General features: G+C 42.6%; 2 protein-coding genes across 7 annotated transcripts in view; one reads left to right on the plus strand and one right to left on the minus strand.

Moving 5' to 3' along the window:
* The window catches only part of LOC6524527, a 61,474-nt gene that overhangs the window by 8,228 nt on the left and 30,500 nt on the right, over positions 1 to 22,746 (minus strand). For all 6 annotated transcript variants that reach the window (XM_039377647.2, XM_039377646.2, XM_039377644.2 and 3 more), the window contains 3 exons: positions 20,531 to 22,535; positions 20,042 to 20,393; positions 19,490 to 19,956 (listed from right to left, as the gene is read on the minus strand). In XM_039377647.2, the coding sequence (XP_039233581.1) occupies positions 19,490 to 19,956; positions 20,042 to 20,393; positions 20,531 to 22,535 (2,824 nt within the window). The remainder of the gene's footprint in view (positions 1 to 19,489; positions 19,957 to 20,041; positions 20,394 to 20,530; positions 22,536 to 22,746) is intronic.
* On the plus strand, positions 11,364 to 16,371 carry LOC6524526 (sialidase). Its single transcript, XM_039377649.2, has 2 exons — positions 11,364 to 14,304; positions 14,424 to 16,371. The coding sequence occupies exons 1-2, from the start codon at positions 13,718 to 13,720 to the stop codon at positions 16,273 to 16,275; spliced, it is 2,439 nt and encodes an 812-aa protein (XP_039233583.1). The 5' UTR covers positions 11,364 to 13,717; the 3' UTR covers positions 16,276 to 16,371.

The raw sequence follows: 22,746 nt of genomic DNA on the forward strand, positions 1-22,746 counted from the left end.
GAGATAAGGAAATGAGATGAGATGATGGGAATAAAGAATAATTGCGAGTAAAATCAATCAGCGTTTTAAATGTCAGATAGACTGAATGCTGACCAAACAGAGAGAGTGAGAGGGAGAGAGGGAGAGAGAGGGAGCAGAGTCCTTTTCGTCCTTGTAGCAGTCTACTTTCTTCGCCACCCCTCCCCCTGCTGCCCATCAAGCCTCTGCACTTTCTCCAGCCTGCGTTTTTCGCGGGTCTCGGTGGAATATGAAAATACATCAAAGTAGCCTTCACCCCACCGCTTTACCGCTTTACCCCACATTCTGCACCACCACCTGCCACCCACCCAAACCACCCACACCACCCACGCCACCCACACCACCCAACTTTATACGCTGTCCGAGCAAAGGAAGAAAAAAATGGGGAAAAAAAACAGCACTGATGAGTAAAATGCTTTTTGAGCGTTAAAATTTTAATAAGCCACTCATTTTAATTTTGATTGTTAAGCGGGGAGGGGCGGGGTGCGGGCTGCGGGGGGGTGAGTGCAGGACAGGTGGATCAGCAGTTAACTGGGCTGCCATTTAAAAGCCACACAAAAAAGAAATAAAAAGCGAGGCGCACAAATGTAGGCAACACTTTTTCAACTGCGCTGAAAAAGCTCAATCACATTGCAATTATAGATTGCAAATTAAATAAAAATCACAAACTAAATATTTAATATTAATAACAGCAACAGCAACAACAACAACAAACCAGAAATTGATCAACAAATAGCGGCCAACCAACAAAATATAAAAACAAAACAACAAAACAAACGTGTTGTAAAAATAAAAATAAAAATGAAAACAAATTCCGGTTTCAATGGAGTTGCATAAATGGGTGACCCAAAGATACTCTCTATGGATACCCAACTACTTTGTTCATTGGCATCAAGTTTTTTTTTTGTTGCAAATAAATATTTGTTTAATGTAGCATTGATAGATATGAAAACGCCGCACATACATACATACATATGTAGTATACAAACATACATATGTGTTGCAAGGAGAAGGTGCCACATCGGAATAAAAAAAAATAATATTCGAAATGAAAACGAACTGAAGTTCATGCAGGACGTCAGCATGTGGGGCACATGCCACAACGAGGCTGGCAACAACAGCAGCAATAAAACAGCGGCAAGACCAAATAAATTAATTAATAAAAAGGCAATTGGTCGACATTGGGGGCTCAGAGTTCCCTGAACGTTAAAAAAAAAAAAGAAGAAAAAAGCCAAAAAAAAAAAGGAGCATCGAGTGCAGAAGCAAACCTGGCTTTTCATTATTTAATTGTGAATTAAAAATACTCTGTAAATATTTAATACACTTCAGCAATGGCAGCTAGCACAAAAAAACACAAAAAAAAACATTAAATGTCGATTAAAAAAGTTTGATATTTATCATTGTTAAAGGATAATTTCGATTATCATTGCAAGTCGTATATATATATATATATTTATATATATTTTAAAGCCTCTCAGTCATTTATTTTTTCCAATTGGCATTACAAGCATTACTATTCAATTATAATCGAACCACAAATAATGGAGTAATTAACAGCGCCTCAGTTTGATGGAAACTCAATGTCGACTGATCAAATGTCAGGCACAATTGATGTCCTGTTCGCCATAACAAAACATAAAGCAACACAACATATGCCAGTTCAACAAAATGAAGTCGTCTGTAATTAATGCACATTAATGGAAATTTGTGTTAATTAAATGTGACCCGCAGCACAAAACTTCTGATTCTCAATCTGGACTCACATAAACGTACGTACATAAATGCATATGCACATACATACATGCATATGTACATCAATGCATGCATATGTACATCAATACATGCATATGTACATCAATACATGCATATGTACATCAATACATGCATATGTACATCAATACATGCATATGGCATTTAGTGTAGCATACTTATGTGGGCGAATTTCCCCACTGCACTCGCCTTTAAAGTAATTCAATCAAATAATAACAACAAATAAGAAAAGCAAAGATGAAAAATCGAACACTGTGGTATGAATTTCCGCTCAGCTATGTTTTTTTTATATATGTACATATATTCTTATTTCTTTTCATTTTTTTTTGTATTATTTTTTGTTTGCTGACCAGCATCGTTCGTTGTCGTCGGCGCGGCTCTCTTTGCATTTCGATCAATTTTATTAATAATTCAATCAGTCAAAAAATTATTTGAACCGCCCCAAAGGAAAACAAAAAAGTTTCAACGCGGCCAAGTGGGTGGGTAGGGGGGTGTGGTGGGTGAATGGGGGGAGGGGCAAGTTGGCATTCAGCTTGAGGTTTGCGCTTTCCCAGGTTTCCTTCGTACACTGAGAAAAAAGAACGCCGATTGCTTCTCTTATGATCCTTAAAAACTGAATATTCTTTTTAAATATTCTTTAAATTTTCATTAATATTTCTTTGATTTTTTATTAATATTTTTTTGAATTTCCATTAATATTTCTTTGATTTTTTATTAATATTTCTTTGAATTTTCATTGATATTTCGTTGAATTTTCATTGATATTTCTTTGAATTTTCATTATTATTTCTTTAAATTTTCATTAATATTTCTTTAAATTTTCATTAATATTTCTTTGAATTTTCATTGATATTTCTTTGAATTTTCATTGATATTTCTTTGAATTTTCATTGATATTTCTTTTAATTTTCATTGATATTTCTTTGAATTTTCATTGATATTTCGTTGAATTTTCATTGATATTTCTTTGAATTTTCATTATTATTTCTTTGAATTTTCATTGATATTCCTTTGAATTTTCATTATTATTTCTTTAAATTTTCATTAATATTTCTTTGAATTTTCATTGATATTTCTTTGAATTTTCATTATTATTTCTTTGAATTTTCATTGATATTTCTTTTAATTTTCATTGATATTTCTTTGAATTTTCATTATTATTTCTTTAAATTTTCATTAATATTTCTTTTAATTTTTATTGATATTTTTTTGAATTTTCATTGATGTTTCGTTGAATTTTCTTTGGATTTCTCTTTACATTTTTCCCCACAAAAAAACACATTTTCTCTGTGTGTATCGCAGCGCTTCTTTCGCATCTGCCGGTGACTTTTCTACTTTGATTTCTGCAGTCGCGACTTTGGAGACAGAGAAGGCACAAGAATGAGCAGAGCGAGACGGCGATAGAGCAGCAGATGAAACGTGGAACATTGCGAGCTATTTGCACAGCAAGGAAATATAAAAAATATCAGGACCATTGGCAAGTCGCAGGGTGGAGGGGGGAGTGGTGGTAAAATACGAAAACCAAAAGTAAATCAAAACGACAAACAAAACAAAACAAAACGAGACGCAACGCACACCCCACCATCTCCATCTCGCTCTTCCTCTCTCTCTCTCTCCCTCTCTCGCTCGCACTGCTCTTCAAAATGAAATAATTCCATTAGTACAATTTCTTTTGCAAGTACAAAGAGTAAATATTGAGGAGTTCTATGGAAAAGGGGGCGCTGCTTGGTGGGCGGGGCGTTTAAATGCGTGTGTGTAGGCCTAATGTCTCTCCATCTCTATGTGTGTGTGTGTGTGTGTGTGTGTGTGTGTGTGTGTGGGATGCTGACCCAGTAAGGTCCTTGCCAATTAGCATTATGTACACTTAGCTGCTTCAAAGACTTGCTACCAATCTCTGGTGATAAATCTTATTTATCACTTTGATTGCCAGCAACTCATTTGCACTCATCAAGCGCATTAAATGTGCAATTAAATTTGCAGCATTTGGGCAAATAGTTTTGGCCAGCCAACAACAAACAGAAATTAACCCCAAACTGCTTCACTATATATACATATATATATATATATAGTTGCCTCTCGCTCTGGCGCCATCTCACTGTCTCTTTTGCACGCGTTGCAAGTCCCAACGGATTGTGGAGTCTGCTGCAGCAGCATAAAATTTCTGCACAAGTTACCAAAAATGTATTTAACTTTCAATTAGACAATTGAAAACAACAATTGATGAGTTGAAGGGACTGCGGTTAGGGGGGTGAGGGGGGTGGTGAGGGGGGTTGGGGTGGCAAAAAGGATAATAAAGGACCTAGAAAGTGCAGTCATGTCCACTGCTGTGTGCTTTGAGTAACTCGTTTTAATTTTGAAAAATATATTTCTTGAAAATTTGGTCACTTAAGCAATTATAAAAGTTCAACAACTTAATTAATTTTTTTAAAGAAAATTCTTTTTTTTTTTCAATTTCCAAGTGTGTTTTTTATTTCGAAAACTAGCAGTGATTGTATTTAAACACACGCAAATCCAATTAAATCTGGCATAACAACAGCAATCAATCCATTTGGAGATAGCAGAAGCCACAGTGAAGACCAACAGCGATGGAAATGCCGAAAGTGGCCAATTAAAAAATATATACGCGTTTTCGTAGCGCAAGAGCAAGCAAAACGTTGGCAGGACGAGGGGCAGAAGGACGAAGGACGAAGGACACCGCCGCTAATTAGCACCATGGGGAATTTGCTGTTGGCAGAGCGCAAGAAGCACGAGCCACGAGCCACCAAGTAGATGAGGAAGCACAAGCAGAAGAAGTCGAGTCGAGTCGATTTGAGTTGAGTTGAGTTGAGTTGAGTTGCCAACTTGTGCAAACATCAAAGAGCAGCGCGTTCAGTGGGTGAAAGTGGGCGGAAAGTGGGCGGAAAGGGGAGGGGGCGTGTTTCGGTATGCACATACGAGTATGCAAAGAGAATGGCAATTTAGGGGAAGTGAAACAGAGCCGCACAGTACAGCACAATACAGCACAGCACAGCAAGGCGAGGCATCAACTCCATAGATGCAGCAAGCTGCTCTTTGGTATATTTAGTATTTTGGTACTTTTCGTTTGGTATTTTTACTAGCTTTGGTTTGGAGAGAGCAACCCGCAAAGAAATAAATAAAAGCTACATCCACTAGTGCCCATTCATAGCTGGTACTAGATTACTTTGGCAGCATATTTATTTATATTTGGTTTATTCTTTATATTTGGTATATGCGTTATATTTGGTATATTTTGCATGTTGTTTATATTTTGTATATTCTTTATATCTTGTATATTCTTTATATTTTGTATCCTGATTATATTTTGCATATTCTTTATATTTTCTATATTCTTTATATTTTGCATATTCTTTATATTTTGTATATTCTTTATATTTTGTATCCTGATTATATTTAGCATGTTGTTTATATTTTGTATACTCTTTATATTTTGTATATTCTTTATATTTTGTATATTCTTTATATTTTGTATATTCTTTATATTTTGCATATTCTTTATATTTTGTATATTCTTTATATTTTGTATATTTTTTATATTTTGTATTTTTTTTATATTTTGTATATTCTTTATATTTTGTATATTCTTTATATTTTGTATATTCTTTATATTTTCTATATTACTTATATGTGGTATATTCTTTACTTTTCGTATATTCGGTATTTTTGGTATATTTTTAAATAAATTTGCTATTTTCGTTTTAAAATTTTCCAGATTTGTTCTAATGCAACCAGCAATCTATTTGAACTCCTCAACGAACAGCATCACATATAACATATTCCATTGCAGCTGATAGTGAGATGGCGCGGTATAATTGTAAATAGAGTTAATATGAACGGCATGAGCTGCAAACGCTTTGCTTGGCACTTTTAATTTGCGAAATGGTGTTGATTTAACGGCAAAGGCGGCGCTGGCTCAAGAGAAGCGGAGCGGGAAAGCGGGAAAGCGGAAAAGCGGGAAAGCGATGTCAGGGCGGAAAAGCGGAAAGGCGGAAAAGCGGTAAGGCGGGCAAGGTGGGGAAGGAAAAGCGGCCACAGCAACAGCATCAGTGGCAGTGGCAGCCCAACACAAAAGAAAATTGAAATAACAACAAAAAAAAACAAAAAAAAGAAGAAATAAAACGAAAGCATATTTTATTCCGGGCAATTGTGGCCGTCATTTCACTGGAGTCCTGCACATATGTGTGTGTGTGAATACACTGGAAAATATGCAATACGAAACTCGAAACTTAAGGTGTTGCAAGCAATTTTTGTGGCTAAACTTTGCTAACTATTTTGAATATTTGAAAAATTTTAAACTAAATAATTATTATACAAATCAAATGATCTTTTATCAAAAGATTCTCTAGAACGATGCCATGCATTTTCTTTGTGTGTAAAGCCTTGCTTCTTGGACAACGATTTGCTCTGATTAATAACAGACAGAGACAGAGAGAAAAGAAGAGAGAGAGAGAGAGAGAGAGAGAGAGAGAGAGAGACAGAGAGCGACAGAGATGGAGTGCGCCAGCGATAATCAAAAGGGTGTGCAATTTTAATTGAGCAATTTAATTACATATGTAAGCAAAAGTCTCGGCCAGAAAGAGATGGCGCCACAGCGAGTGAAAGAGAGCGCAGCAGCTGAAGAAGCCACACACACACACACACACACATGCACACATTATTAGCAGATGCTTACTTACTTTCTCCTCTCTCTTTGTGTGTGTGTGTGTGTGTTGACTCTATGGCTTTCTGTTGGATTATTTTTTGGGCCCTTTTTCGGTTTTTCCCCATTTACGTTTCACGTTTACGTTCAAGTTTAAGTTTAAGTTGGTAATTAGTTTGCCTTTTTGACAATTATTTGGTCTAAATGTGACTACAGCCAATCTACACAGTTGCTTTTCACACTTCGCATTATGTGCGTGGAAAAGGTAACACGAAAATGGGTCTTAAAAAAGTAATTGCACTGAAAAAAGCCCTCGTAAGCTCTTCAGTTTTTGACAACAACTAATCCCAACAAGCAACGCTGAGAAATGGCTTGTTAATATTCCCCCCTCCCCCCTCACAAACACACACACACACACAAGCACAACTCTTTTAATCTCTTTTGGGGATAACAACAATCAAAGCAGCACAGTACAGTGGGAGCCCCACCATTATCCCATCCATTTGGCTATTGCACCTGTGTGTGTGAGCTGCCTTTATGCATTTCATGCGGGGCCATTAGAAAGACGCGTTTACCGCTGCACTCAGAGAAAATGCTCACTGCATTCGAATACTCGTTTGTAGCAATGAAATCAAAACAAAGTGGCAGTCATCGATATTTATCGGCATAATGGGATTATAACATTATGATAATACAATCAAAACAAAGTGGCAAAGTAATCGATACAATCGATATTTATCGGCACAATGGGTTTATAACATGATGATAATAAAATCAAAACCAAATGGCAAAGTCATCGATATAATCGATATTTATCGGCATAATGGGATTATCGTAACATCACGATAACTTCGCTGTTTTTTTTTCTTTATTAATATTTATTACTTATAATTATTATAATTTATAAAGAATCCCTGTTTTTTTGGGCATATTTCTCGTTTGGCAATTGCAGTTACCATCTGTTGGAAATGGAATTCAATGCTGTATCTCCTCCATTTTCTCGCAGTGTCCTGCGGCGAGGTTGACACATTTGGAGCGGACCGAAAAACTCTCGACCTGACCGAACGAATGGCGAATAATGGCGGCTGAATGGATGGATTTCACGGGTGGAATGGTGGATTGCACATTGGACAGTGGACAGTGGACAGATGGATTCGATTCGACATTGGGAAAATGTGGAGCCTATAAAAGTGGGTAAAGTGAGTGAAGTGGGAGGAGCAGGAGGAGGTGGGCCAGCGTGGAGCTTACGAATTGTGAAATGCGAGTGAGTAATTATGATTTACTAATTAGCAAACACACTCGCAGCGAGAGCCGCAAAACTGACAAACTGCCAGGCAAACAAATTGGTTGCGGATGTGCATGTGCATGTGTATGTGTATGTGTGTATGTGGGGGGGTGGGGGTGTTCCACATGCGGATGCGGATGCGGATGTGGATGTGGATACGAAAGCGAATTGGCGGCTAATGCGCTGGACAAACAAAAATGAAGCACACAGAGTGGAGGAGCCACAAGCCTGAGACACACACACACACTTACACACACAAAAGTCTATTAATTAGCTGCACCAACAAGGGGGGGGGGGGAGGGTTACACCCCCCGCCAAACGTTGTAACCCCCCTTTTGCAACGTCGCTGTAACGCGTGTAACGAGGATTTGCTCATCAAATTCGCTAATTGTTTTTGCTTTCGCCAGGCACAACCAATCCCCAGTAGCCCCCACCCCACCCCTCCCCCCTCCCATCCACTTCCTACCTACCCCCGCCCCGCCCTTTGCAAACTCACCCCCCCCCCCCCTGGCAAAATCCAGGGGTGTACGCGAGAGTCCAAACAATTAGCGTAATTTCAATTTTGTTCAAAATTTCATAAACGGCGGCCAGTCTTTTGCCAAGTGACTTTTGCTGCAGCGCACACACTCTATACACCCCCCTCCCCCCTCAACACCATCCCCACCCCCCCCCCCCCCCCCTGTTGGAGTGGCGCCCCTGGGACATTTGGGGGACATTTAAGCCGCGCTGCAGCGTGTTGCATACTTTTGGCCGCTTTTTGACAGCCAAGCCAGCGGGAAAAATGGCGCAAAACATCAAATTCCAAATGAAAATGGGTAAAATGGGGAAAATGGGTAAAATGCAGCCCAACCACTTCTTACTGCGTTTACTTTCCATCAGCATAATGCACAAAAGAGCAACAGGGAGAGCGGCGATCACTTAAAATGCAATGAACAAATTAATAAAACAACAACAATAACAACGGCGTGTCACCAGTTTAATTGCCCAAAGAGGATGGCACACAAACATATGTATTGTAGCGCACACACTCGCGGTCAAGCGAATAGTGATGCATGGCATGAGATAGTTTAAGAATTACGTGCCATTGCAAAAGTAAGCATGTGGGTTTGAATCAATGTTTGTCTAACTTTTAAGTCAATTGATTAATTAATCTATTTATGAATAAATCAATTTATGAATTAATCAATTTGTGAATAAATCAATTTATGAATTAATCCATTTATGAATGAATAAATTTACGAATTAATCATTTTATGAATAAATCAATTTATGAATTAATTAATTTATGAATGAATAAATTTATGAATTAATCAATTTATGAATGAATAAATTTACGAATTAATCAATTTATGAATGAATAAATTTACGAATTAATCTAATTATGAATTAATCAGTTTATGAATTAATCTAATTATGAATTAATCAGTTTATGAATTAATCTAATTATGAATTAATCAGTTTATGAATTAATAAATTTATGAATGAATAAATTTATTAATTAATCAGTTTATGAATTAATCAATTTATGAATTAATCAATATGAATTAATCAATTTTATCATTTTATGAATTAATCACTTTAAGAATTAATCAGTTAATAAGTCATGTTTATAGCACTAGTACTGAGTACTTAAAGTGGCACTATTTTAACGCTGGCCACTGTAGGCAGTTCCCACTGTAGCCCCCGTTTTGGCAATGCTTTCAAATTTAGTTTTTGGCGCGCTTTGTTTTTTTTTTGTATTTTTTTTCTGTGTTTTGGAGGCTTTTGGCTTCTTTTGGCCACCTTTCTATTTTTTCGTGTTTTCGGGTTGTTGTTTAACACACAAAAAGAATTTTTAACTAACACAAAACGGGCGCTGTGTGTTGAGTTGATTTCTATGGGTGTATGGGTGTATGGGTGTATGGGTGTATGGGTATGGGGGCGTGGCTGGCGTAGGCGGATGTTCGTACTCTCAGGGGTCCTGGCTGGGGATTAGTGCGTTATTCGGTTTCATCGCACCCTTTTGCCGAAAGTTCAATTGCAATCTTGTTGCTGCTGCTGCTGCTGCTGCTGCTGCTTTTGTTGTTGTTGTTGTTGGAGTAAATATACACCACACACAACAGAAAAACGCAGATTGTTCACTCGCCGTCTCTTTCCCGCCCCCTCAAGCCTGCACTGCGAAATATGCATTTTCACTTAAAACGTAGAGAGGCGCAAACTTGCAACACAAAGTGTTCTGAAGATTTTTGGCACAAAAAAAATCCCCTTTTTTTCACTACAATGAAAATGAGTGGGAAAATAATAAGTGGAAAATAAGTGAAAATAAGTAACAAAAAAAAACCAGCTCATAACTATCAAGTATTTGCCAAATGTCCTTATTTGCAATTATCCTTTGAAAAATTATAAATATAATATATAGCAAAATAGCAGCTTACAAATCAGTTAATAACCAAATATTTCTAGCGTTTGCACTGCGCATTTTCTTCGAGTGCACGCACATCCTGCACATCCTGTCTGCTGCCTTCTGCCTTCTGCTCTTTGCTTCGCCTGCTGCTGTTGCTGCTGTTGCTGCTGTGTCCTTTTTTTCCTGCCGTCGTTTTTCGGTGTGCGTTTGGTTTATTAATGTTGACCGTCAATTATGTTTTAATTGTCATAAAAGGTTTGTCCCTTTTGACTCACTACCACCCCCCTCAAAAGCGGGGGATAAAGCCATGTGTGTGTGTGTGTGTGTTTCCAGGATATTCAGGACATGTGCGCGTGTGTGTGAGCGAGCAGAGTGTATGCAAACAATGAAATCCAACTGGGATAAGCTGCAGCAGAGCGAGAGGGAAGATGGCGAGCGGAACAGAAGTTGCTTGTCAACATGGACAAAGCTGGATATATATGTGACTGTGTGTGTGTATGTGTGTGTAAGGCAGTTGACAGGTGTGCAGGGTGGTGTGCAGGGTGGTGTGTGAGTGTGTGAGTGTGAGGATGCTGCTGCTTCGATTTGGTTTTCCGGTTGTCAGGCAATTTGCCAGCAACTTACTGCAAAGATCAGCACAAAGTGTAGTCCACACACACACACACACACACACCATGCACACACATACACACACACACACCTACCACACACACAGAGAAACAAGAGAGTGACACATGGTGGCGAAGGAGGGGGGACTACAGAAATCTTCTCGCTTCTTTTACAACGATTCATTAATTGAATTGAATTGAATTGAATTGAATTGAGTTGAGTTGCATTGCATGGCAACTGCAGGTGGCATAATTCCACAGTAATATAAATTGCAATTTCCGCTGCATAATCTTTAACTTTATCTCCGCTGTGAGGCAACCCAAAAAAGTATGCTTTACTTGCCAACTCACCAAGGAGCTCAAGTTTTCACTGCAACTTCTGGGCAGCTAACAATTTGCTGCTCATTGATTAAATGCACATAAATACAAGTTCAGGGAATTTGGGCAAAAGGATTTAAGAAAAAAAATAATAATAAATAATATAAATAGATTAATGCAACGCTTAACAAAATGGCAGATTGACGACGTCGAAAAAGAGCGAGAATTTTCAATTTTCCACTTTTTTAACATTTAACATTTTGCCGCCGTTTTGCAGCTCGTCATTTTTGAATTTTTTGCTTTTCTGTTTTTGGTTTTTTTTTTTTTTGTTGTTCATTTGCTGCCGCCGATGCCAATGCCAATTTATGAAATTCATTTTTTGCCTACGTTGTGATTATTTATTCAAAAAGTTGGCCTCGACCAGCGTCTGCTCGCTCCTGCAGTTATATCCTATATCCTGCAGCCTCGCAGGACTCACAGGACTCGCAGGACGCGCGCCCTCTTTCCCACACACTTTCGTTGTAATTGCCATTGTTGTTTTTGTTGTTGTTGTTGTAGTTGTTGTTTTTGTTGTTGTTGGTGGTGGTGGCATTGAGAGTTGTGAGTTGGGTGATTGGGTAAATAAATTAATAACACAATTTATGCATGACGCACATTTATAATTACATTTGGAAATAATTTAATTAAAATTGTTAACGCTTGATTGAAGTTAAATCGAATCGAATCGCATCGAATCGCAACGAACAAGACAGAGGTCCTTACAAAAAAGCGACTTAATTAAATTAGCCCATCGCATCGATGGCATCATAATATAATAAAATGCCAACAAACTGACCAATTGCCATATCGGCCAACCGAAATCAGTTTTCCTAGTCCTTCGATTCCTTCGTTTCCGGCACCAAAAAGGACATTCGAGCAAAGGCTTGTGTGTGCGGTTGCTCAAATAAACCGATCAGCAGTAACGGTAATTAAAAGCCAACCAAATGACCAAATAAGCCACACCACACCAACAAAAAAAAAACAACAAAAAAACCAAAGAAAAAAAAAGGAGGAAAAATTGGGAAAATGGTGAAAAGGGGGAAAGGGGGAAAAGGAAAAGAACTGTGTGTGTATGCTGATGGAAATCTTAGAAAAATAATACAACCTGGACATGGACATACGACCAAATGACACAAAGCCAGAGATACCCTATAAAAAATCAACCAGAAATGTTGGCTAATAAATTGCCTCACTTGCCGATCAAAACAATGTTGCAAACATTATTAACATTACAAATGTTTATTAATTAACAAAAAAAGCGCATTTTAATTTGAAACAAATCAAATCATTTCGTTCAAAGATAAAGCTAAAGAATCAGCAAAACAAATTGGGCAATAATAAAAGTGAATTTGTGTCGCGAAGAAACTTTGATAAGCTACAGGGTATTTCCAGGGTAAGCGCTAATAGCTGTTTGAGCATTCGAATTGAAAGACCACAATGCACACTCACACACACTCACACACACTAACACACACACATAGTTAAAAGCAGATAAGGCAAAAGCACACACTCGCATATGTAAGCAGTAAATCAACATGAGAACACACACACACACACACACACACGCAACTGAGTGTAAATATGTGTTGGTTATGCCCACAAATCAATTAAGTCGATTGGGGCAACATTTTCGGGTGGTAACACACACCCTCACACACTCGCACACACACAAGAAAACGGTAAAGAGTTGTTAAGCGCCCAAATGACACATGCAAAAGTGGAGAAAAGCACTCATCAAAAGAACCGCGAAGAAGTCGAATATTCTGCTCCCAAAACATAAAAAAAATCTAGCAAATTTAACAGCCAAGAAAGAAAGCGTTGCATTTGATGAAAAACATTTGCTCATTTCCGGTTCCAGTGTTGGTAAACTACTTAACAAGCAAGCAGCTAAAGAATTGCAGTTTGCAAGTTGGTAAGTGATAAATATAATTGTCTGGTTGCTAATAGCATAGAATAGAACTCAATAGAATATACAATATTACAAAAATATATATTATAAGTCAGAAAAGAAACGATTTCTAGTAAACGATTTTCTTAGTAACTGCATAAATGCATAACAGAACTATGGCATCATAATGATATTTTTGTTGCTCTCTTTTTGAATCTCCTATAATTCAAATGTCCAATTTTGATAACAGACTAAAGTAGCCAGCTATTAAACTGTTTTGAAATGGATAAACATATATGGAGATATTCCATCAAAATAATATAAAATACAGCTAATGTTAAGTACTATAAGCTCTCATAATTATATAGTAGTAATTATCCCTGTTTGTTCAGAAGCCCCATATAAAACAGATTTTTCGAGTTGAGTGCCAGGAAAGCAGGCAGTTTGTCGGTACGACGCTGGCCAACGAGTGCAAACGAATGCCAGCGAATCCTGGGCCGAAGGACTAAGGACGAAGGACGAAGGACGAAGGACGATGTGGCACTCTGACTGCCGGGTAGTATAAATACCGGAGACACACGGCCGTCGGCCATCAGTTCTGCCAACGATTTCACATTGGACGCGTGCCACGCGCTGCTTGCTCCTCATCGTCCTTGCCACGAGCATCGCAACTCGCCGCAGACTTCTGTTTGTTTGTTTGTTTTTTTTCTTGTTCCTCTGATTGTGCACGTGCAGCAAATTCCAAGTTCCAATGTTCACCAATTGGCTGACTGGCAGCAGCAACAGCAGCAGCATCAACAGCAGCACGCCGGCCATTCGGTCGTCGGTAGCGGGCATCGTTGGTGCGGTGGGCAGTGGGACAGCCAGTGGAGTTAGTGGAGTTAGTGGAGTTAGTGCCTCCGCTTTGGTCATGAGCTCGCCGCCGGATGTCATCCTGGAGGTGGGTCCGGCGCCCAGCAATGTCCGCTTTGTGGCCCACTCCCTGGTGCTGGGCATGCACAGTGGCTATCTGCGTTCCGCCATTCGTTTGGATGAGGCAACCACCGCAACCGCCGCCTCTGCATCTGCATCAGCATCCACAGCAGCAGCAGCAGCAGCAGCTGGTGCATCCGCAGCAGCAGGCGCATCCGCAACAGCTGGCAGTTGCAGCGCAGCAGGCGCAGCAACGACGGCAACCGGCGAACTGCTGCTGTATCTCGGCAATGTGACCGCCGATCAGTTTGCACCGCTGCTCACCTACATGTACACCGGCTATCTGGACTTGACCGTGGACAACATCTTTGCCGTGCTGCTGGCCACCCATGTGCTGCACATGCCACGTGCTCTGGAAATCTGCCGGTGGGTGTGGGGCGTTCAACTCTCAAGTCTCAAGTCTCTCATATTTATGCATTACTTGCCATATTCTTGCGTTTCTATTTGAATATATTGCATATATATTCTATATGTATATTTTCCAGCTCGTTTTTGGCGCGCGCCCAAACGGAGGGCTATTTGAACGGCAATCCCGCCCAGCTGTGTCCAGTGCCCAGCATTCCCGCCAAGGTCATCCGCCCGATACCCAGCAAGGCCACCATGCCCAACTTCGGCTTTCTGCCCATGCCACAAGGTGCTCCAAGTGCTCATCCAAGTGCTCATCCAAGTGCTCATCCAAGTGCTCATCCAAGTGCTCATCCAGCTGCTCATTCAACTGCTCATTCAACTGCTCATTCAACTGCTCATTCAACTGCTCATCCAGCTGCTCATTCAACTGCTCATTCAACTGCTCATCCACCAGCTCATCCCACTGCTCATCCAGCAGCTGCTACTCCCACGCTCAGTTCCTTTGGCTCCAACTCATCCCACATGGAGCACCACGAGTCCACGTCGCTGCTGGATGATGCCAACGCTGCGGACGAGGACGAGGATGTGGAGGTGTTCATCGACAGCAATACGATGACGGATAACGAGGCGGATCTCGAGCCGGACGTGGACATGGACTGCAATGTGTCGGTGGTAAGTTCGCTGGACAGCCTGAACATCGAGCGTCTGGATGTGAAGCCACCCACGCCAACAGCAACAGCAACAGCAACCACCTTGCCACCAATGGTGGCCACTGCTGCTGCTGCTGTGGCTGCCACCAAAACCAAGTCCCAAAGTGTAACGTCGAAAGGTGCCAACTCCAGGCGGGATTCGCATGCGAAGGGCAGTAGAACGAAATCGAATGCGTCCAGCAGCAGATCCCGGAAATCCAGTGGCCTGCAGGTGGCCAGGGCACCGATACCAGCTGCCCAATTGGATTTGACACCCAATGCCACACCCATAACGCCCACGAAGTTCATCATCGATGTGGCCAGTTGCGATGGACCGGTGCGTTTTCGTCGCATCTTGAACACGGCCTACGGCCACAAGCCGCTGGAGGCGATGGATGCGACAAACACGGCTGCTCCAGCTGCATCCACATCCATGGCGGTGGAGCAACATCGCAGCCAGCAGAGTGTCAGCTATTCGTTTCACCAGCAAATGGCCCGTGCCATCAGCAGTCAGCAGCGGCAGCTGAGTCACCAGCAGCTGGAGGAGAGCGAGAATAGTGGCGATGCCACACCACCAGCGACGCTGGGTGGCAGCAAGCAGCCACGTGCCACTGCATCTGCCACATCTGTTGGCACTAGGAAGTCACCGGCAACTGGAGCTGCAACTGGAAATGCAACTGCAAGCAGTGGCAATCAGGAGCTGTATGTGTGCGTCTATTGCAAGCACACCTTCAAGTCGCAGTACTGCTATCAAAAGCACGCCAAGCGACACCTCAACCCGCTGACATTGACCACCACCACCACCACCACCACCACCACCGCGGAGAAGAAACTGCTGGCGGAACCGGCCGCCGCTTCCATGGCCAGCAGCTCCGAAATGGAACACACATCGTTGGCTCAGAGTGGCGCCACAAATGCAGTTGTTGCAAATGGTGCAACAGCAGCAACAGCAGCAGCAACAGCAGCGGCAGGAGGAGGAACAGCAGCAACAGCAGCATTGTTGCGACGAGAGGTGCGACCGCTGGACATGAATGTGCAGTATTATCCATGCAAAACGTGCGGCAGCAAGTTTCCCAGCTACTATTTCGTGCACAAGCATCGCAAGATGTGCCATGCGGATGAGATTGAGGCGACTGCCACCAGCAACACGAGCAACACAAGCAACACGAGCAACAATAGCCACAATAGCAGCAGCAACACGAGCAGCAACAGCAACACAAGCAGCAGCAACACCAGCAGCAGCAACTGCAGCAACAACAACACCAAACGCGAGGATCAGCAGACACAGCAGCAACATTAGCAACATCAGCAACATTAGCTACATCAGCAACATTAGCTACATCAGCAACATTAGCTACATCAGCAACATTAGCAACATCAGCAACATTAGCAACATCAGCAACATTAGCTACATCAGCAACATAAGCTACATCAGCAACATTAGCTACATCAGCAACATTAGCTACATCAGCAACATTAGCTACATCAGCAACATTAGCTACATCAGCAACATTAACAATACAACAACATCAGCCACATCAGCAACATTAGCAACATCTGCAACATCAGCAACAATCCTAAGCTATGTAGTGTACTCTAATGCAACCAATATGGCAAATGGCATATTGCAAAATCAAAGCAACGAAATTTACGAATTTATATACAACTAACCAACACACACACCCACACACACACACACAAATAATGTTTTTTTTTTGTCGCTCTAGAAATGCAATTAAATGAATAAAAAGTACTTCAACTTAACAAAAAACGGATTAAACCTTAAAAATAAGTTTGAAACAAGTGCACAAGTGAAAGTGGCCACAAGCATTCAAAAGTTGAAGTTTCATCAAGTGAATGATGAAGTGGAAGTTTCATCAAGTTAATGATGAAGTGGAAGTTTCATCAAGTTAATGATGAAGTTAAAGTTTCATCAAGTTGAAAATTCATCAAGTTAAAGACGTGAATGAATGAGATAATAAAGAAATCACCTGGAATCCGATTGATTGTGAAGCGAAATCTGTGCGTAAAATCAGCAAAGATCCACAAAAAGATTCAAATAAGATTTAAAGGATTTGGATTGGATTTGAATTTCAAATTTGAATTTAAATTTGGATTTGAATTTAAATTTGGATTTGAATTTGAATTTTAAATTTGAATTTAAATTTGGATTTAAATTTGAATTTTAAATTTGAATTTAAATTTCGATTTGATTTTGAATTTCAAATTTGAATTTAAATTTGGATTTGAATTTGAATTTAAATTTGGATTTGAATTTGAATTTAAATTTGGATTTGAATTTTAAATTTGAATTTTAATTTCGATTTGAATTTGAATACGGATTTGGATTTGAATTTGGACTTGAATTTAAATTTCAATTTGCATTTGGATTAGAATTTGAGTTTGGATTTGAGTTTAGATTTGAATTTATGTTTTAAATTTGAATTTAAGTTTTTAATTTGAATTTAAGTTTTAAATTTGAATTTAAGTTTTAAATTTGAATTGAAATTTGAGTTTGAATTTGGATTAAAATTTTAAATTTGGATTTGTATTTGGATTTGAATACTTTTGATGCTCTGAATCGCTTTGAATCGCTTTGAATCGAATCGCATTCCGGGCTCATCATCATCATAATCATCATCGGCATAATGCTCCACTTTTTGCACCCTTTTGCAGGCGAAGATTGAAATGCGAGTGGAAGAGGGGAAAGGGGGAGTGGGGGAGTGGTAGATACAAAGGTAAACAAGCCTTGCCGCAATTTAATAATTAAATTAAATCACTTGCATAATAAAAAAGACGTTTACAAAAAAGACTTTAATTTAATTGAGTTTAATTAACTCGCCAGGGAGATGACAGCCAACAAGGCCGCGCAAAGCGAAGCAAAGACGATGATGGCAACTGCCTCCTGCTGCTGGGTGGTGGGTGGTAATGGGTGGTGGGTGGCTCAAGTGGGTGGCCCAAGTGGGCGGTGGTGCAAACAAAAAACCGCAAGCGGCCGAAAAACCGTTGAGCTGAGCCGCAAAAAAAAAAATGAGTGAAATGAGTAAAATGAGCGAGACTCGCGGGAAAACCCAGCGTAGCACCAATTGGAGTTACTTCTTCATACCAACCACCCACCGACCCATCACCCACCCACTCACTTCCCCGCCTCCCTTCCCCCTTCCCCTCAAACTGCTGTCAACTCTTTTTGGCCCTGGACTCCGACAACTTGACCTGAGGCCATATAGCGCCAGCTCAGTGTCTCTCTTTGTTTATATACATACATATATACATACATACATATACATATAGATATATATACATACATATATATCTATATATAAATATATATTCTTTTTTGATGAAATATTAATCGAAAACGCTGGCGGAGAAGCGCAGGCAGGGCAAACAGAATCGCAGAATCGCAGAATCCCAGGAAACGGACATAGATAGCCAGTTCTGATTGGATTGAGCAGGAGGAGGAGGAGGAGCAGGAGGAGGAGGAGGAGCAGGAGGAGCAGCAGGAGTAGGTGGTGGTGGTGGCCACTGGTGGGCAGTTGCTGCTCGGTTGGATAGTTTGATTAAACGGCACAAAAGAGACTGCTACTCCTGCTGCCACTGCACCACATTGCAGTTGTCAATGGCGGGAAATGCATTTTTGATGTGCTCCGCGGGGGGAGGGAGGGGAGGGAATGGAATGCGCCAAAAGGACATTAACATACCAATGTAAAATCAAAATAAACAAAGACTGAATGGAAAGCTTTCAACTGGTTAACAGGAAGCTTTTTCGCTTCGCAGGACACTCGCTGTAAAAGCTCCTTTTTGAAACTTTAAAAAGCGAAATCTCCTTTTTTAAACTTTGATAGACGAAAGCTTCTTTTTGAAACTTTGAAAAGCAAAAATCTCATTTTTGAAAAGAAAAATCTCCTTTTTGAAAACCAACATCTCCTTTTTGAAACTTTGAAAGACGAAAGCTCCCTTTTGAAACTTTGAAGAGCAAAATCTCCTTTTTGAAACTTTGAAGGGCAAAAGCTCCTTTTTTAAAACTTTGAAGAGCAAAATGTCCTTTTTGAAAAGCAAAATCTCCTTGTTGAAAAGCAAAATCTCCTTTTTGAAAAGCAAAATCTCCTTTTTGAAAAGCAAAATCTCCTTTTTGAAACTTTGAAGAGCAAAATGTCTTTTTTGAAAAGCAAAATCTCCTTTTTGAAACTTTGAAAGACGAAAGCTCCCTTTTGAACATTTAAAAGCCAAAATCCTTTTAAAACTTAGTAGCAATACATGCAACCATTTGCAGTCAAGTCCTGCGCACAGGATCAAAGTTCCTCGCAGCTTTTGTGCTGTGCTTTCAAAGCTAAACAGTTGAGGAAGCCAACCTGTTCTTAAATGGCAATTGAATGCAGCTTGCTGAGGAACTCTTGAATTAAATGATATATAAATAGCCTAATCTGATAGTTAATAGTTGATAATTGACAATTGAAAGTTGAACATACAAGAAATGGCCCCGAAATAAAAGTTAATTAGTTTTCGGCACTTACCGTCGCCATCGAGGGCGCGAATCTCGATTGCATTGACCATCAAATTGCCATTGCCATCCGATAGGAGCGGCAACGAGATCGCCGATGCTGTGGCCGTTGTTGTCGCCGTGGATGAGGACGCGGATGTGGACGCGGATGCGGACGAGGACTTGGCGCCCGATGCCGTCGACATAATGGATGCGGCGCTGATCAGCAGCATTGAGGAGGCGGATGATGCAGACGACGATGATGATGAGGATGATGATGAGGATGCTGCGGTTGGCGTGGATGTGACCACAACTGAAGCGGACGACGTGGATGTCAGCGATGTCTTGGCCATCGATCCTTGATCCTTGGCATTGGCCTTTGACATTGGGCCGTGACTATTGCTGATGCCACTGCTGCCACTGCTGCTATTGGTCATCGCTGCCGTTGCATTTCCAGCTGCCTCACCGGCATTCAGTTCGAAGCGCTTCCTCTTGGATTCACTGCAACCGAAACGAGAGAGATGGCAATAGTTAGTTATAGCATTTGCATTATGTTTAATGCACATTGCACATTGCACACACTCACCTAACATCTGAGTGCAATTCATTGCCGGCGCCCAGTCCCTCGACTTGGGCAGCCTTCAGCTTCTGGCCGAGATAGTTGCCCGCCGTGGTGGCCGTGTGTCCATAGGTGTTCACACCAGCACCACTCTCACTCGCCGTCGCCGCCGTTGCAGCTGTTGAATTTGCCGTCCTGGCTGAGGGCGTTGTCTTCACGATCTTATCGCCAATTGCCGCCGCATTCGCCGCTGCTGCTGCTGCTGCTGCAGCATCATCGCCACCGGCGGACGCCTTCACATTGGCAATGACCACAGTTTGATAGCCTGGCTTGAAGCCATTCAAGGTGACGCCCTGCGCCGCTGTCGCATTGCTGCTGGCTGAAATGTAGAGAATGGTGCAGATTAAGTAGGAATTCTTGCCAGGATTGGGGGTCATAATAATCCCTTGTCAATAGATGCCATAGATGCCATTGATTGACTACATCTAAGGCACCTATATAGGCTTGAGGACCCACCATTATAGCCATCGGCATTGACGACGGCCTTGGTCGCCGCAGTTTTGGCCAGCGTATCGTTGGCTTCGGCGATCCGCGAGTCCGCTCCCTTTGCCGCCGTGCCCGCTGGCTCGGTCGCTGTTTCCGGTTTGCCCACACCCTTGGCCGCTGCCGTTGCTGTGGCGCCCGTTGCCGTTGTCGCATTGTCACCAGCGCTGGCGGCACTTGCTCCGGTTGCCGGTGTGCCGGCAGTGGCAACGGTTGCTGCTCCGGCTGTGGCCGCTGCCTCCTCCTCGGCGGTTTTGCTCTTCGCCTCGCCGCCGCCGCCGCCGCCCGCTGAGATCTCTGGTGGTGCTGTTGCCGTAGCTGTTGCCGTAGCTGTTGCTGTTGCAGGTGTGCTTGCTGCAGCTGCTGCTGCTGCTGCTGAGGTTGCTACTCCTCCTGTGGCTGCTGCTGTTGCTCCGCCAGCTGTTGCCGCATTCTTATCGCTGCTGGCGCTCGCCGTCTTGCCGGCATCATTCGTTTTATCCGCTGCTCCTGTCGAGCTCGCTGTTGATGATGATGTTACTGCTGCTGCTGCTGCTGCTGCTGCTGCTGCTGATGATGATGATGCGGCTGTTGCGGTTGTGGTTGCTGCTGCTGCCGCCGCCGCTTTGGCCACCTTTTCACTGGCCGCCGTTGCCTCGACAGCCTTGCTAGCGGCGCTTGCCTTCTCGGCGGCACTTTCGGCCGCCTTGGCAGCATCCGCAGCCGCCTTCTCCGCCACCCGTTCCCGCTCGGCAGCACGCTCGGCACGCTCACGCTCGGCAACGGCGGATGAGCGACCGCCGGACTTTTGCTGCTGCTCGCGCTGCAGGCGCGTCATTACGCCGGTGGTCATCGAATCGATGATGCACTGCGGCTGTGCGGCCTGCGCCTTGGCTGGATTGCGGGAGCTGCGCGTTCGCTGGCGGGATTTGCGTAGCAGCTGCTTGTAGTTCTCGGTCTTCTTGCTGAGGTAGTAGTAGCGTACGCAATCCTGCGGCGATTTCCGATCCAAACTGGCGGCAATGGCGCCAAAGTTCTTCGGATGCTGCAAATACTTCTCCTTGAACGTCTCCTTCTCGCCGGCGGTCCACATGTTCAGTGCCTTACGCTGCTGATGCACAGCGACCATGTCGTCGATAAGTCCATTTTCGTTGTGATAGGCACATCGCCGCTGGCGGGCATCGTGCATTAGTGGCGGTATGACCGCATACGAGCGCATCTTCTTATCCTCGAGCGCCTGCTCCTGCAGCCCATCCATGATCTCCTCGAGATCCGCTTCGGATTTAATGCGCGAACCGACGCGATTGAAACGCTCCTTATCCTCGCGCTGCTTGCGCAACTCCGTGAACACCTTCTCGAAGAACTCGCGATTCTTGGCCTCGCGTGCTTTCCGCTTCGCACTGGCCTCCATGCGCTCGCAGCGTCGCTGCCAATCCGCCTGCTCCTTGGTGTACTTCTCCACCAGACCCTGATTGTGCAGCCATCGCTCCGCTTTCAGTTTGCGGATGTGCAACAGCAGTGGCGCACGTATTTGGCTCTGATGCTGGCGTATCAGCATGGTGAGGGCCTCCACATCCAGTGGCTGATTGTACAGCGGCAACCAGGGACGACCGGCCATGGAAGCTGGCGAGGATTCATCGGCCGCTGCATTGTGCAGCATGGAATGTTGCGCTTGGGCCGTCTTCCGATTGGCCGCATAGATCTTCTCCGCCAGCATTTGACTGCGCCACGTTAGCTCCACCACCTGCTGCTCATCCTGTTCATCCAGATCATCGTTGTTGTTCTCGCTCAACTCCTTGGCGGATCTCTGCTCCTTGGCCAATGCAGCCACCTCCATGAGCGATTTCTCCTTTTTGCGCAGCGTCTCCATTGTCGTCTCCGCGGACTTGATCTCATTGTCCACCTTCTGTATCTGCATGAGTAGCTCCTCCTTGGCGCTGGTCCTACCCCGCTCCTCCATCGAACTATCGCTGGGCAGCGTCGGCGAAATGGCCTCCACCTGTTGCACATTAGACATGTTAGTTGCGTATGTTCCTACTCCCAACTAAGCAGACGTGGAAAGAGAGCTCTGCTTGCTTGAGTCATATCACAGTTCGCAATACTCTTCTACAAGTTTTTCTACTCTACTCAACCCAAAAAAAAACCCAAAAAAAACTCGTCTCAACCCTGTAAACCAAAGCTACCCCCATTTTTCAGGGTCACTGCGATTC

Source organism: Drosophila yakuba, chromosome X (assembly GCF_016746365.2).
Source record: "Drosophila yakuba strain Tai18E2 chromosome X, Prin_Dyak_Tai18E2_2.1, whole genome shotgun sequence".
NCBI lineage: Eukaryota > Metazoa > Arthropoda > Insecta > Diptera > Drosophilidae > Drosophila > Drosophila yakuba.

Coding starts and splice junctions, on each gene's coding strand:
- LOC6524526 (XM_039377649.2), top strand. CDS start 13,718: ATGTTCACCAATTGGCTGACTGGCAGCAGCAACAGCAGCAGCATCAAC. Junction 14,305..14,423: donor CGTGCTCTGGAAATCTGCCG/GTGGGTGTGGGG, acceptor TATATTTTCCAG/CTCGTTTTTGGCGCGCGCCC.